Raw genomic sequence first — 16,858 nt, forward strand, 5'->3', positions numbered from 1 at the left:
TGGGGGTGGGGGGCAGGGGGTCGGTGTGGGGGCTAGTGGTAGATCGATAGATAATGCAAGAATTTTATGCACACACGGAGATCAACTCAACCATTGGCCATGATCCGGTGATCCATCTGATAGATTCGTTGAGGAACGAGCAGTGAATTCGATCGATCGAAGTTAACTGAGTTAACCGAAGGACAACCAAGTTAACAAAGTTAACTGAAACACGAACCAAATTGAAAACTGAGGTGCGATAAATTAAAACTGATTCGATTTTGATTTCGATGTGTATCATGTACGGGTCGTTTCGCGGAATTTCTCAGTGGATCAAGCGCTCTTCGTTTTTGGGATTAGTCAAACTTTGCTTCAGATTCATAGCAGACAAACCAGAGTTTCATATCGTAATCCTTCGTAACGTTACGGTTCGATGATCTGGTAGCAATCTGACAGCCAATGATCAACGTACCTCGGATATGGTCATTCTCCTGCCGCGTCTTTCCGCTTCGCGACGTTCCTCCGCCTCTTTCTTCTCGGACTCGGTGTCCGGGATCAGATCTGTGACATCGTCGTCGTCCAGATCGTCGAACATGTAGTAGTCGCCGGATCTGATTGCTGATCAAAAGAAATCAACCATTCTTAACCACTGCAAGGGTACCCGAGCAATGTCACTTACACTATATTGTGCTAAAGCCATGCACGATATTTCGTTTAGCTTTACAGTTGTGCGTTAAAGAAGACGATACTGCGAAATAATGTACATCTATTAGATCCAGAAAAATTGTTAGTACAATCGCCCAAATATACGTATAACAAACACATATGCACCCGTCACCACCTTGGTATACATGTAAAAAACGTTATATGGCATATACAAATTATACATATATATATACGTATTTAGTATATACAGCGCGAAGTTCTGTAAAAGCAGAAGGGTAGTTAATCAGGATGTGGACACGTCGGTTAGTAAGACAAAGCCCAGATAAGCTGCGGAAAAGAAAGAATAATGTTCATTTACCCTCTCTGTTGGTCTTTGGCACGCGAACTCTGTACAACGGCCGTGTCCCTGGATAGAGAGTATCTAACGGCAAGAAAAAACACAAAGAGGTATAAATAAAAACTGAAAATGAAAGTTGTCGGCGCAGACGGGTATAAATCTATATTACAACAATATACATATATATTACATGTTCAGTAATCACGCCTGAATCCTGGTGTCCGTGGTCAGCAGGATCGATCTGTCAAAATACAGGAGGATCTGTCAAGAAATTAAACGGATTTTTGGATTCGGATTAAACGTTCTCTCTTTCTGCCTATAAAGAGATCGAGAATACATTATGAACATGACGGATGGGAGGGACGTGATGTTCGAACGTGAGAGTGGGATTAAATCAAAAGAACGTACATAAAACGATCTAATCGTCGATATCGAGGCGACAAAAACAAATAACTCCAACTATGTACATCTAATAAGATCCAAGTAGGTTACGACATTTAACAAGGGTCGATGAAAACTCGACGGAAGCGGTAACAAAAAGATATTCTGAATACAACGAAAACAGGAGAGAAGAAAACTTTCGATAGAGAGATCGATCGAGTATCTACACATTAAAAAATCAATACCAAAAAAGACGGCTACTGAAGGGTGAACTAAACTCCGCCATCTTAACGTTGCCGTCCACTCGAGGGCACTAAATACTTTACACAAAAAACAAAGGAATACTCAAACCCGAATACGGATCCTCAAGAAGAACCATCGAAAGTAACGAAAGGAAAGAAACATCGGTGCTTCATAGATGATCTAGAGGTGCTGTCGCGGAAGCGTATGTACAGGACATCGTAGCAGATCGACGACGACGATCTTGTTCCCGTTGTGTCGTTACATGTGTGATGAGATCGCGGGGAACGTGACGTGGTAGAGACGATCGACTGCCTCGGCGTCTGCAACCCGTTCATCCATGGCGGCCCGATGAAGCTGGACTGCCGACGATGTCTCATCGACGAGGTCACCGATCGGTCGGGTGCTCCTCTATCGTACGGTGGCGGAGAGAACACCGGGAACGTCTCGTCCGGGGATGGCCCACGTGGATTCAACTCGCTACTCGGCGGAGAACCGAAAGAAATACGAGTAGGCTCGAGGTAACCCTCGAGGCTCACTGTCATCACAGCGGAATTCGGGGTGGGCGCCTGCAAGAGAGACGCGGCTCGTGGTGTCAACGGGGGTGGCTCGTCCTCGTCCTCGTCGGCCGGCGTCTGATAACCCTGGGGAGGTGTGTGACCGGAAGAGACGCACGAGCTTACGCTGGAAGACCTCGCCAGAGGCGCCTCCCCTTCTTTTTCGCGTGCATCAAATATAGAGAATGGACGTTAGCCTGTGAATAGTCTGCTGGTATACCTACGTCGAGGGTTAGGCTATCTTTGGTTAATTACTGTAGGGTACACGTGAGTTGGAGGGGCGGAAAGAAGAATTGGAGGACTCAGACGGGTCGGTAAGATTGTCTGGAATTATTCAACGATGACGTCATTTCGTCCTGTCAATCTGATCGTCCTATAGTTTAGAGAAAGATCATTAGGAACATTGAAATGATCCTTACCAACTTTGTGCGTCTGTGGTTCTCTGTAACTAGGTCCTTGTATCTTTCTCTGGTTGGCTTTGATCTTGTCCATCTTGAACTTTAGCTTCTGCAGTACGTTCTTTTCGACGTTCTCTTGGATCTCGATGCGTTTCTGGTGCAATTCTTCCAGTAGCTCAGCACCTCTGGATGCCAAGATACTCATGGCCTTCGTTTCGTCTACTATGTGGAAGAAGTAGTAACTCTTGAACAGTCGTTTCTGGAACAACAAGAAGCCGAAGCACAGCCCATCCCAGACCATGCCGATGTCCTCCGGTGGCACCTCGCAATCGAATTTTTCCAGGATTATATCGCTGACGGAACTTCGGAATTTTCTCAGACAAGTTATGCCGAATAGTTGAATCAGTGGACACGCCAACACGTGCAGCTGTAATTTCAAGTTTCATTTGTTGGGTTTGAATTACATTTGACAATTGATAATTTGATAACGAGAAATTACCTGTTTTATCAGCACGCAACCTACACCTTGAAGCAAGGCCTTCGAGAATATCACGACTATGTTGTATCCGATCAAAAGGTTCCACCATTTTAAGATCGTTTTCACTGGCCTCAGATAAAAATCGCTTCCCTGCCAGAGGAACACGAATGCACCGATCAAATAACCCAACGAGAACAGATTGGTCCTCTCTGTCCCAGCCAGGAACATGATGGACAGGGTCACCCACATGAGACTTATCAACACGCCTCGTTTTACTATGTCTAACCAATTATGAATATGCGATACGTAATCCTTCACGGGATTCACGAAGTTCGGGTTTTCCATACTATTGTAGACGGAATAATTGTGACCAGCTGGAAATTCTACGCCTGACGCCGTGCTTCGTTCTTCTATTTGAAAAACGAGGCTTTGTCTGACGACCATCAGTAGCAGGATAAAATCACCTGGATCGGAATCAAATTAAAAACTTCTCTATCGCAAAATTCATCGAGGTGATACGTGATATTCTATCGTGAACCTTACACATTAATTTCCTGGCATTGGGTGGGAAATCGGGATCCGGGAAGTACATCCACTCTTGAAATCTCCTTAAAGTAGCTGATTCGCTCCATGGATACTCTGTAAGTTAACGAAGAGTCAATTTCCCTTTCGTTTCTAAGCGACGTACTTGAAATTTCAACGGTGTAAATGTTTAACAACCTATGCAGAGCCAAGAGGGTGGTGCGACGACGAAGCAATACTGAACAGGTAACAGTATTATGCCAAAGAATTTGAAGACAGGCCAAATTTTAGAGATGGTCCTTCTCTTCAGAGAGAAAAATAGTAGAAGCCATATGCTATACAGGACCGAATAGAAATCCAGTCTCGTTCCAATGAGAGCCACGATCCCGATCAAGCAGAACTCAACGCCAAACTTGTAGAATCCATAATTGAAGAGGAACTTCAAGCATTGAGGCACTCCTTTGTCGGCGTCTTCCCTGGTGATCGATGGAAACATGACTTGAGGAGTATCCAGAGGTTCGTTTTGCGCTTTTCTGTAGAAACACTGTCGAATTCTGATGATCTTTCTGAGGGTAGTAACCACTATGATCCCTATATAACCTTTCAACAATTCTGCCAAGTGTCCTGGCTCTGCTTTCTTTATTCCGAACCATTCTGCGATATTGTACATCGTATTATTGCTGCCATAATTATCTTGACCTTCTCTGGTATGACCCTGCAAACCGATGACTCTATAAAATTTGTTCAGCCAACAGTATCGATTATGTATGTTCGTGTTTACCGTGCAATTGACATTCCAATTGTTATGATCGATATACTGAATCTGATACAGCATTTTTACGACCATCAGAAGAGCAATTATTGCAGCGATAGTATTGGCGGTGCATATTTGAACATTTCTCCGAGAATTAATCATGATGACTAATATCAGCACGAATACGAAATTAAGAGCGCAGACCTGGAACATATTCGTCCAGTAAAAAACAAATTACGAACACTGGATTCGCGGTATCGATTAATTTCCACTCACATCGTTGACACAGAAAAGCATCACGGAAATGAAAATGATCTTTTGCATATGAATTTCGAGAAAGAGCCAGGTATAGTTATAGAGATTCCACAATTGTTCCATTATTTGATGAAATAGCGCGATTCGTTCTAATCTAGACATATCTAAAAATTGGTATAAAATCAATATACTTGTTACGTAATTACTCGTTGAAGAATACATGACTCATCGTACGTTTCAATTGTCCTAAGGTGTACACGGTTTCTTTTTCTTCTTCGACCAGAAAGATTTCTCCTGGAGATGACGTTGGCATGGCTAAAATCGGCGAATGACCAAGACTAGATCGTTCGACTCGAGGACTCTCGTCGGTCCTATGGAATTTTCAATAATTTACCTCATCGAATTATTTCAACAACGATAGCGATATCTCGTACTAACCCGAATTTGTCGATGTTGGTCACTTTTAGGAAATCTTTGTGGAAATAATGGATCTGAAGGACGGTTATAATCACGAAGAACGTTGGCGTGAGTAACCTAACGAAAAGATCCTTAGTCTCGTATTTCTCTAAACCAATGTCCATCTGCAGATTCTCGTCGATATGTAGATAATTCCAGTATTCCGGAAAATTGTGAAACTGATAGGTGTACACGAGAATCAGCATAACCACGGAGTATCCGATGACCGTGAGCCAGAATGGATACATCATCTTCCTCCAAACTGTCCAAGATATCTACGACATAAATCGAGTTAGAGAATAAACTTTTCCAATATTTCGTTCGAAGAAGTTTCACTGTTTGTACGTACTTGGAAGGTAATGACTAGAACAAGGAAGAGAGACATATAAATGATCCTGAACACGGTCATCCGTTCACCGGTGATTCCACAAATAAATAGCATAATGGCCACAACAGCGATCCAAAACTTTGTCAATAATCTCTTCAATAATATGCCAACATCTTTCATAAATTTGCTTTTAATTTCCGGCGCTTCGTGATTCATCGCTGTCGTAGCTGTCGAAACAGAGACGTGTAACGGCGCTACCATGTCTCTCAATGCCGAGGAACGTCTTTGTCTGGTTCTTTCAGCAGTGTATTGTCTCATAGTTATCCAAAACATCGATATGAACAGACACTGAAAAATAATGGGCAAAGTTTCACGATCGATACGATATATTCGACGTTAGTTTGGGGATAATTAGAATAAAATCTGAATATTGCTTTTACTTTAACTACTAAGTGCCACCGACTAAGCTGGTCAGCTTTGCTGAAACCGATCTCCGACATATTTATCCCGTTTACTTCCGTTGGCAGTTCTTCCTCCGTTAAATCCATGCTATAAACGTATTGCACAAGAAGTAAAAACATTGCATAGAAAACGATGAAAGGGGAGCACTTCATCATAGAAGCGCGTTTGTTAGGCACCATCCAGAGAACCAAGGCCCACAGCAACAATGCAAACGTTGTCCAGCTGTGATACATTATGCTCCAAGTCTAATGGACAAACACATTATACAAAGCGAATAAAATAAAATGAAATAAAATAAAAATGTACGAAACGCTATATTAATTCTTACCATCATTATAATATTCGTGGCGAGATACGACGAATTGATTATCAGCTGGAAGATCGAGTACACAGCCATGATTATGTGTTCGATAATTCCGGACTGTTCATCTGGAGCAGCTGGAAGAGCATTTAATTAATTAGTATGCCTTGTTCTCTATCGTTCGTATAAATTGACGTAATGGAACAAACTTTCACTAAGACTCTGCATTTGAATGTTGTCATCCTGATGACCATCCTGGACGATGACGCTTCCGGTTGAGTCTTGCAGCAGCCCCGTTCTCCCGGACCCGAATCGCATCAGCTGTTAATACCATTAACAATATTAACGCGTATACGCTGAAAACAAATCCTAAGTACAACTACATCGCGTTCTATGTTTTATACCATTGTTTCAATTCTATCTAAATACATGATCTATGGTGCAAAATTTCGTTCGCCAAGCGGTACATGCAAGCTATATTTATATGGAATGACGATACCTTTACCAATAGCCGGAGTAAGAATTTTTGAAATATAAAAAAAATTGTTAAAAAAAAAAATGTATATATAAAGAAACAATAAAAAAGAAAAAAATGTGTTTAAGTATACGAGACAAGCTTGTACGGATACGTAAGAGTTATTATAGCGAAATAAGTAGACAAAAGTAATCATCGTGATAATCAAACGTGCAAATTTAATCATTATACGTACGGGTGTGCGCTCGTCGGCAGGTGGATACGACGAAATAACGTTCGGCTTCTAAAACAATGGCAAACTAAACATAGTGGCATCCAAACGGAAAAGGAATTTGCTCAGCATTAAAGAACAACCGCACATCTGGAAGGCGACAGCAAATAAAAACTCGGGAGTAGTCTGAATGAAGATGAAGTGTTAATCGAACAAAAAGATCTTAACATAAAATATACGCATTCTTCTTAAATTACTTTGGCCACGCTTGCCGATCAAAAATACAGAGAAGGGGGCAAAAATGAGGAAAGTAAAAAAAATGTCATTTCACGAGCACAGCATTCGATGGCAAAATGTACAGCCGAAATAAAATCGTCTAGAATGAGAGAAAGTATCGAAGCACGACTAATAAAGGAGTATCGAAAAATTCGGCTCATGCAGGACGAGATCCTTACGCGAGCCTTTCGTCGCGCCGATTGCCATCTTTGAGATGGCGTCCTCCTCCTGATGGAAACGTGCCTGGACAACGGAGTGTCCAGATTCTCCAGCTTGCCGCTCAAACGTTTCACTTTCTTTGCCTGTAAAGCCTCGTTAGTAAAAGCAACGTTTTCTCAAAGGAAGGTCAGTGTTACAGGATACGCTTGTAAGTTCGTTCGAAAGTTAGTGAAAAGAGAATCGTAGAAGCTTAGATATAGTGTTACTCTGCCGATATCGGTGTTAATCTTTCTCCTCAACCGCAGGAAAGTTAATCGAGTCAGTGAAAGACACACAGCACGCGTCGTTAAAGTGATTCATGCTTAAAGTGAAGCTCCGATTAATTCGTGGCTCGTGTTTTATATAGATCATTTCCGAGTACCTAGATATACAAGGCATGCTACTAGGTTACACTCGCGACTGAATCTCGCAGCTGATTGCCTTGACCCGATCGATTACAGTCTTAATCGATAGGACGCTACATTCGTCTGAATATTTAACAATTCTCACGTTTCGATCTTTAACGAGACTCCGCTACTACATCCCCAAAACTCGTCTAGTATTTATTCGCGAAACAGCTGTTCCAGATTATTCCGACACTAACGTATTCTCCATTGAGGAAACGGAAACGCACGGACAATAAACTCACCGGCTTTTTACTCAGGAACTGCGACTGCAATGCCAGAACGTAATAGAGCCAAAATAGCCTGAGAAAGTAGCCATAGATCAACCAATCGGCATCTTCCGTATACTCCACGTTCTTTGCATCCGTGCAGTTCGTCTGATAGATAGGTGTCAGTGCAAAGTAACGCTGCCAGGTACTGTTAACGGGTAGCAACTCTTGCGGCAATTGATTTTGGTAGGTGATGAGAGCCAGGATGTGAAGGGTCACCACGACCATCACGAGCCTGCATAGTATAGCGAAGCCCTTTCGTAGTTCTTTGTTGCACGCCCACCAAGTAGCGGCTCCCAGAAAAACGAGGAAGTAAAAACCACCCTCCACAGACGGTTTCAGGGATGCTGTGATGCATAACGATGCTAGAACCACGTAGGTCCCGATACGTCCTAGGAAGTTGATGATCTGAGCACGGAAGGTCGCGTTAGCTCGCAATTCTCTCGAGAAATGAGTCAATTAACTCTGCATTCGTGATTCACGTGCGTTCGACGAGTGGCGAGTTACGGAATCGAAGTTTATCGGTGTGAGTCATTGTTTCATTGACTAGTACCTTGACAGTTCCATCCACGGTTTTCTTCGACGCCTCGGTGTTTCGATGCAACGAGGAATCGTCTTCTTCGTCAGGGACGGGTTTTTGTGTCAAGGAACGACATATGAGATACACTACTATGCTAGCGGGCAAGACGATTAAGTCTGGCACCAACCAGAAGAAAATCTCCCAGACGGACGCGCTAATTAGCTTTACCAAACCTATATGCCTGAAGATCACTTCCAGCAGTTTGCCTGGAATTTGTAGAACGCGAAACTTTATTTAAATCCGAACTATAATTAGCAGTTATAAGTAGAAATTAGCAGGAATACTCCATTCTGGAAGTAGTTACGTACAGCTCTGAAAGAAGGGTCGCAAAGAAGGCGCAGCCAATAAGACTATGTGGAAAGTAACTTGAATGGTGGTTGCGAGAAATGACAGACCGATGCAAGATTTTAGGTAATGACCCGTGTGGCCAGCCATCGTTCGGGAATCCGGAATGGGCACGTGGGGCGCGTATAGCGTCAGCACCAAGTAAACCAGGGACAGTCCTACAGGTCGCCATATCGTACCTGTTTAATTCCATAAATAAACATCTTAAATATATTATTTTCTTTCAACATTTCTTACTATCCCTATAATTTATTACTCTCGTCGTGTACGCAACAAATTGCGATTTAAAAGACACTGTCATTCCGCGACATTTTCCGAGTTATATTTGTCACGGGCAGAGATGCATTTCATTTCGCTGGTGCGAGAAGAAATGGGGTAAAAGAAAGGTCAATTTCAACCAGGGGACTTCAAAGACGAAACCGACACGGCACTGACATTTCACTCCCTTGGATCTCCCAATGAAACCCAACAATTTACGTACACGGATGACATAATCATCGGTGTGTCATCGCATCCAACGGCCGCTTCGAAAGCAACGCTAAGCACATCGGTATGCATGGATCATATGGTTCGTAGGATGGAACACATGCGCGGGTAATCAACTGGAAATGGCGCCGGACATTTGGAACGTTAATTGCTTTCTCTTCGTTTGGAAGCGTGAAACACGATTAATTCCGTTCCGGAACGTCTTCAGAATTTCTTGCGAGGAAAATCTACGCCGAAATCGTGCTCGAAAACTCGTTTCATTTTGCTCCAGTTCACGTAGTCGACTCTATGAAAGCACTTTCTATTCGGAGAGTGCATTCTGCTTACTATTTTCTCTTCGCCATGTGCACGAACGAAAAGTTTGACCGGCTGCCAAGCAAACTCGAGTATGTGCCATTCCTCGTGTACCCAACGCTCTAACGAATTACTCCGTTATTCCATTATTCGCAACCTTTTGTAGCTTCCTCTCATTCGCTCCGACATGCCCTCGTTCCAAGCGAAAGATCGAAATAAGAGGTGCGCGGATTGTTCAATTGCCGGTTGCATGGTTACGAAGAATCGTCTGACTCGTACACCGTTGCTTACGCGCGCGCACGTGTTCTGGCTGCGTGCCTTTTTTTTCAGACAGCATCGTTAATTATAGAGACCACGGACAACAAATTACACCGACCAGCTCCTGCAACGCGATAATTCCAGCGATAACAACGTTACATTCAACCAACTTCGCAATGTCTGTTCCTTCCTCACGGTCGATCGAGGTCAGAAGATCAAAGCGGTCTCGAAATTATCATGACCGATAAAACGAATGCTCAAGGCGGGTCAGAGCTTTCGTTCTAACGTGGTTCCTTTTGTCGAGATTTAACGATGTTACGATACGGCTTATTGGACAAATAACTCGACAGACTCAACGGCGATCGAGGGGAATTGAAGATAAAGCTAGAATTCGTCGAACGAAGCTCCTCACCTAAGTATAAACCGAGCCTAAAACGTGTCCCGACGCTGTTACCGTGGAATGTCCCTGAGCTTTTTCAGATTTATACGTGTACACGTGCACCTCGAACTTCCGACCGTGTTCGAAAACATTCGTTTTTCATTTTATCCAACGTGGGAACGACGAGTTACGTCATTAATTATTCTTGGAGCATACGACTCTATATTTCTGCTCGATTCACCTTGTTTCGCCCGAAGTTAATGACAAAACGTCGATTGGCATTGGGTTATTTTGGAGGCATTCTTCTTCGTTGGAAAGGAACTTACGCCCATTGGCGATTACGTTATTTACGATATACCGTGACGCACCGTGGAATGATCTAGCACATGTGGCGCGGTGATAACGCTCTGATAATTAATGGCAATATTGAACTAACCACGGTAATAGAATGGTCAACACGCGAAATCTTCGATTCGATATCAATCAATTTTGCAGAACAGATTGCGATGCGATACGAGAGTATTATTACGTTGCAAGAATAATTAATTTCGCGACATTTCCATTGCTCTTAACGATAGGTGTATCGGAGGAAATGTGAAATGCGAGAGGAAAGGACACGAATTCTTTCGCTTTTCGATTCATCTATTTCTAGATTTTACCTTGGAACCGAGTTTTCAGTTTCACACGATCCATTCGCTTTCAACGGGATCGGTACGAGTACGACCTGAGAGGTCAGTAGTCGATTACGGATCATGGCTATTTTAACACGATGATATCACTGAGGTGTTTCCATCCACGATTTTTCCATAAAAAACACATCGATTTATTAAGATTTGCGTGTCCCAGAACCTGTATTTCGTCTGGCCTCGATTCGAACTTAAAAATTCGAAATTTCCAATTGTTAAGGTGAACGAGAAATTCTACTCGGATAAATTGATTTTCTACCGCGACTATAATGACTTTTATCAAACATCCTATCGTAATGTGACGTATCACTTCCTCAAAGCTTATCATTGGAAACGGAACACCGTTTATATCTGCTCATCCATTGCTATACGAAGTAATCAAAGAACATCGTAAACGAATAATTGTACATTAAAATTTATGAGACAAATCGACCTATGGAAAACCATTAAATACCGAGGATTTTAAATATCCGATATTTCAAAAATTTTTAGTCTAATTCGATCACACTATTCGAAGAACACTGGAAACGAATAATTGAACGAGTAATTGTACATTACAATTTATGAGACAAATCGACCTATGGAAAACCATTAAATACCGAATATTTTAAATATCCGATATTCCAAAATTTTTTAGTCTAATTCTCCGATTATTTTAAATAAAGAAACGACGAAATGTTCAAGATTGAAAAAAGAACGCTGTAACGATGACACTCACATCCTGTCAAGACAAGGGGCAGCACAACCCTGAGGAGGGCCACGTTCAGCCAATACTTCGACATGCCTGGATCTGCTCGGATGGCCTTTCACCCTGAAACAAACATAGAGAAGAAAGTTACTCGTAAAATTGTCCACCGTGTACGCTGTCAACATCTCGAGATTTTGCAGCGGCAATGTCAGCTCGACTGGAATCGATACGACACTGCCGCAGTCGGATACCTTTAACCTCGTTTTGCCATGAGACGCGGCACCACCGTTCTTACACTCGGCCTTCGTTTTTACAACCGACCTGACCCCCTAGGAATTTACGCTCTATAGAATTTTACTGCTCCAGTTACATCCTCCCCTTCCACGTAGATTTTTCAAATCTACGCGAAATCGTCGTACATCGGAGCAGTGACATTTCCTGATACGATTTGCCGATCACCGTTCTACTGACAGGACGGGGTTAATCCGGTTTCATCGTATGCTTTCTGCTTCTGGGTTACGCGTCTCATTTGATTAAATTTATCGTCGCGAATGGGTCAATGAAAAGTTGACTAGGTAGCCACGCGAGACGTTGACAAGTCATAATTTGTGGTAATTTAATTCGACCATGGTACTCTTCGAAAAGTACTATTGTCATTTACATAACGTCGCCATAATTGCTCGTAAAACGTCGCGATCGAGTGTTGATACTCCGAAAAAAGTACCACTTTTATTCACACGATGCTGTCATAATTGCTCGTAAAAAATTGCGATCATGCCAAGCATTAATCGAGCTCGAACTTGTGTATCTGGCAAGTGACGAGCCCACCATCTGCACCCATTTCCCGCTTCCGTACAAGATTTCAACGTCTCCGCGAAACCACGTGATTTCCGATCAATTTAGCGTCTCGTGTGTCATTCTGAATACATCGAGTGTAGGAGGAAGGATCGATTGCCAGAAAAGAAGGCGAGGTTTCTTCTAGACTCCGTTTCAACTTTCATGGCTATGCTTTCTTTCTGTTATATTGGCGGGATTACAGTCGCATGTTTATAGCAGGCTCGATGAAAGGGGAATCGAAATAAGAAGTTTGAAATTACCTGAATGATTCTAAGAAGCAAAAGAGCTTCCAACTCGCGGGTATTTCGATAAAAACAGGCACGCCCAGCTTAATTATCGAGCAATTATATGGGGTTGGTTTACTCGTTCCGTAAAAGGTGCGTCCACCTGTTTTCAGAATCACCTTTCCTATCGTCCGACCATGATAGCGAAATTACAGCGTAATGATAATATTCCCCTGTCTATCGTTAATACGAGACGTTGTTCGAGGAACGAAATTCACGGTGGCATCGTTTTATTTAATTCCGAGAAAACAATATGGGATCTAGCCCGAGAATTTCAACGATCTTTGGTTTTCCGTGGATTTCGAGGACACCGGGCATCTCCGTTGCTCATTTGCATTTATCTCGAACAGAGGCCGCCTCTCGATGCCTGCCCGTGCTTCGACAGACGGATGCATGCACAAGATATTATCGTTTGACCTAGATGAAAGGCTGCGGATGAAGGATTTAGTGGTATCATAAAGCGATTGTTAAGACGTTTTCCTACCTCGCGATTACGGAAAGATAGGGTCGGGAATGGAAATAGCGATCTGAATGCCATGATCGTAACCATCTATCAACTTTTGTCATCAGCATGCTATGCCATTCGAGCACCATCGCGTTCGTCGTTCGCGACTCAAATATCGTGCCACGAATCGCTTAGGTAATTAAGTAACAATTGCTATCTGACTCGCAGAGTCTGTTCGCTTAATGAAAATCGAAACGGTAGCTCGATATTTCGCCAGCCCTGAACGCGAAATTAAGTTACGAAATGTCAACGATTTCCTGCTCGAGTTGAAGAAAAATTCGAGTTATTTCGCGGTGAGTTACCTTGCTTCGCGCATGGCTTCCTGCATCGCTGAATTGCTTCTGGAGGCGTGACATTAAAAATGCGCGTACGCTGGATCATTCGAGCAGTGATATATGTATCCTTCCCTTTTATCTAGGGCTCTTTTGTCGTCTTTCAACGAAGACACGGGATAACGTCCTCTCCCTCATAAACAATCAAGATAGTAACAGGATGTGGGGTACGCCTACTCGAATATTTTCAACGATACATCGTTCTAACGTCATCGTTAGGCAGACGGGAAAAATAAGGAAATTGAAGAGTTGGTAAAAATCTTTGGAAATTCACCCCGCGGATATTTCAGACAAGCGTTTAACCGAGCGACACGGGCAAAGAGAATAAATATCGTTGAAAAACAGCGAAATGGTGATACTCGAGAGACTTGTTGTGAAGAAGGCTAGGGAAAGGATACTCAGCCGCTATGCATTAAGCGTATTTAAGTTACTTAAGAGACTCGTGCACGTGAAGCTGCATTTTAATCAACCGCGTGTCGTCTTCCGCTGCCTAAACCGGTTTGAGAAATATTACGCGAATTAAATGACAGTAACGCTTGTTATTTCGATTACTTTCGTCTCTTTCGCGTTCTGTCGGGATTATCGTACGGTACACGAGGTACCTGGTACTTTTATTTCGAAACGTATTTATTTCTGTTCCATATCCGAGCTATTTTTGCCTCAAAAGTCATCTAATCGCGTCGTTCGCGATAATTATCTTATCCGACAATTAACATTCGAGTCTGGCGACTTATTTCATAGATTTACGTCGACCGTGCGTAGGATTATTCGATTTATATTCCTTATCTGCGAGGAACACGTGCCAACTTCGTTCAAAGGAAACTACGACCGATACGGAGCGAACGGTTGCAAGGAAGTGGCAGCCGTGGTTTAATTAGTATTCGTCGATTTACCGAGGATCAATGTCGATGACAGAGGCATTGTGGAATCTCGATAATTCCAGCTTGCGACGTTCTAGGAGTGAAACTGCCTCGACTTCGCTGCGGATAACGTCCAGCATTTTGTTATACGAGACAGGTTGGCTCGTTTCTGAATGAACACGCGTGTCTGCCATTGTTCTCCCTTCGTAGCAACATTCGTTAACTTTTAAACACGATAAGGGGACAAAGGGACGAAAACCATCACCCTCGCTCTCACCAGCCCTCTCGTTAAATGTTAATTAATCCGCAACGCGTGCTACCCGGTACAGGAAGCACGAAAAGAGCGTAATAAATGATAGCACGACGCGTATGTACGACACGTAGTGGTCTTCTAGGAATAATTAATTTCGCCTTTTCAAGAAGCTCGCGCTTTGATTCCCGCTCGCCGCGTTCTATTAAATTCCTAGGATAGCCATTTACAACGAAGCGCGTACACGTTGCGTGCGGCTCTTGCGTAGGTGCGTGCCGCACGCGATATAAGAGGGCTTTATTAAGGGAGTGCACGATCCTCGTTACGCTTTCGGGGTGAATATAATTCGAACATAATTACCTGACATGTCGATAAGCAACGGTACCCCATGAAAGTTATTTAAACGTTTCATCTAAACTCGTATCTTGTCCTTTACCAGTTTTATTTCTTCGCATAATTGCCCGTTGTTTCCTGTTCCTCTAACTTTTTATACAAGTTAATTCAGAGATGATATTTCTATCCATCCAATACGAGCATTCGTGTTATTAAGATGGGAAATTATACTCTTAATGATACCTGTGGCCGATCAAGATGAAATTTAGAGAGAGGGTTAAGGAGGAGAGTGCATGTCGAATAGAGAATTATAGCTTCGGGAATTTAATATTTTCCGGATTAGAATATTATATTGGGAATTAATATTTCCTGGATAAAAGAATAAAAATTTGAGATAGGAGGAGCGAGGTCATTTTCCATGGGACACCTTGTATATTTACTCACTGATGGACTCAAAGCGTGCCGTTACTGACACATTGTATGTCTCCAGCAGGAACCTAATCGACGATGCACGCGAGGGCTATTACACACCAAAGATGTTTGCGTGTGTATATATACGTGTTGAATCGTAGTATAAAATTCACGTTTCTTTGTTAATACCTGGGAAACTATTTTTCCAAGATGAAATCTTATATTTCGCATCTATTCGCACTCCTTCACCCACCCTCCTAATTTCACATCGATCAGCCATGGGTGATACTCGGAAAAATATCCTAGACCCATCAGTTGCTACTGCAATAGCACTGTCGTCGCTGTTTGTACCAATATATATCCATAAAGTCAGCATTGCTAATAGTCACGCTCCTTTACGTAAGTCACTTATAATCTTCAAAGGCTAAGGTTAATACCTCCTAGGTGACTAACTTTTCTCAAACGAAAAGTATCTTGTCTCGCAGATAAATACCTTATCCTCACACCGGTGTGATACTTCAAAATGGCCAGATGTCGACTGTATTACCCGATCACATCGACATGCATCGTGGACATGTACATTTGTCGAACTCGCGATACGTATACTATCGACACACGAGGTCGTACGCAAATTTATAGGAGAGATACGGAAAAATAAGCGAGTCGTACACAAGACCATTCACCGTTATCATTGTCAGGACAGTCGACGTTTCAAGGAGCAGTGGACCAAAATATTTGCCCTCGGACCGGTGTCTCCCTGTTCCATGTACAAGACCGTGCTCCGGGGTAAACAAATCGATGCGGAAGTTCCGTGAACGTTTGGCTCGATCTTCGTCCTTCCTACCACTGCCAAACCGTAAACTAGAGGAATGTCAACTGGTTTTACGAGCGATTCGCGTTTCAACCGCGTGGAACGAGCACTCGTGCTCCGTAACACGGAAGTCCTGATAAGAATTTTGGAACGCTGCAATTTATTTTGTAGTTTCTACTTATCTCTCGGAATTTTTATCGCGTTTAATAAGGTAAAATATTCCTAGCAGTGCGAGAATTTCGAGACGATAGTCTTTCTCGCAAATTTTCTCATAAAAATACGAGAAACGCGTGAATTTCTACGTTCCTACCATCGAACGAAGAAGAAAACCTATTGTTCCAGAGAATCGTTGTTACGTTAGATATGACCGAGGGTATGAATCATTACAGCAATTATCTACTCTCCCGTCTACGACTCACTAGATATTTGCTCAATTTTCAATAAACTGGTCGTTAATTTATCGCTTCTGATTGATTTACCGAAACCAATTAGGTTTTTCTTCCAATAGGCCTAATAATTATGGCTCAATTTTCTCATAAGATGTGTCCAACTGCATTTCCCGATCGCAGCAG

The 16,858-nt window shown here is 42.7% G+C and overlaps 1 protein-coding gene across 5 annotated transcripts in view; it reads right to left on the reverse strand.

Annotated features, from left to right (window-relative positions):
- Nucleotides 1–16,858, reverse strand: part of Piezo (piezo type mechanosensitive ion channel component) — a 25,322-nt gene that overhangs the window by 7,736 nt on the left and 728 nt on the right. For 2 of the 5 annotated variants that reach the window (XM_017911253.1, XM_017911249.1), the window contains exons 2-20: nucleotides 11,694–11,786; nucleotides 8,836–9,051; nucleotides 8,501–8,733; nucleotides 7,924–8,355; nucleotides 6,825–6,872; nucleotides 6,324–6,435; nucleotides 6,142–6,251; nucleotides 5,792–6,058; nucleotides 5,373–5,699; nucleotides 5,006–5,298; nucleotides 4,802–4,938; nucleotides 4,589–4,731; nucleotides 4,340–4,516; nucleotides 3,757–4,273; nucleotides 3,580–3,675; nucleotides 3,058–3,500; nucleotides 2,580–2,985; nucleotides 1,004–1,066; nucleotides 452–597 (exon numbers count right to left, since the gene is read on the reverse strand). In XM_017911253.1, the coding sequence (XP_017766742.1) occupies nucleotides 452–597; nucleotides 1,004–1,066; nucleotides 2,580–2,985; nucleotides 3,058–3,500; nucleotides 3,580–3,675; nucleotides 3,757–4,273; nucleotides 4,340–4,516; nucleotides 4,589–4,731; nucleotides 4,802–4,938; nucleotides 5,006–5,298; nucleotides 5,373–5,699; nucleotides 5,792–6,058; nucleotides 6,142–6,251; nucleotides 6,324–6,435; nucleotides 6,825–6,872; nucleotides 7,924–8,355; nucleotides 8,501–8,733; nucleotides 8,836–9,051; nucleotides 11,694–11,757 (4,230 nt within the window). In that variant the 5' untranslated portion in view covers nucleotides 11,758–11,786. The remainder of the gene's footprint in view (nucleotides 1–451; nucleotides 598–1,003; nucleotides 1,067–2,579; nucleotides 2,986–3,057; nucleotides 3,501–3,579; nucleotides 3,676–3,756; nucleotides 4,274–4,339; nucleotides 4,517–4,588; nucleotides 4,732–4,801; nucleotides 4,939–5,005; nucleotides 5,299–5,372; nucleotides 5,700–5,791; nucleotides 6,059–6,141; nucleotides 6,252–6,323; nucleotides 6,436–6,824; nucleotides 6,873–7,923; nucleotides 8,356–8,500; nucleotides 8,734–8,835; nucleotides 9,052–11,693; nucleotides 11,787–16,858) is intronic. The other 3 variants (XM_017911250.1, XM_017911251.1, XM_017911252.1) reach the window with 3 other exon arrangements.

The sequence above is a fragment of the Eufriesea mexicana genome, unplaced genomic scaffold (assembly GCF_001483705.2).
Source record: "Eufriesea mexicana isolate 0111107269 unplaced genomic scaffold, ASM148370v2 scaffold124, whole genome shotgun sequence".
NCBI classification, from domain to species: Eukaryota; Metazoa; Arthropoda; class Insecta; order Hymenoptera; family Apidae; genus Eufriesea; species Eufriesea mexicana.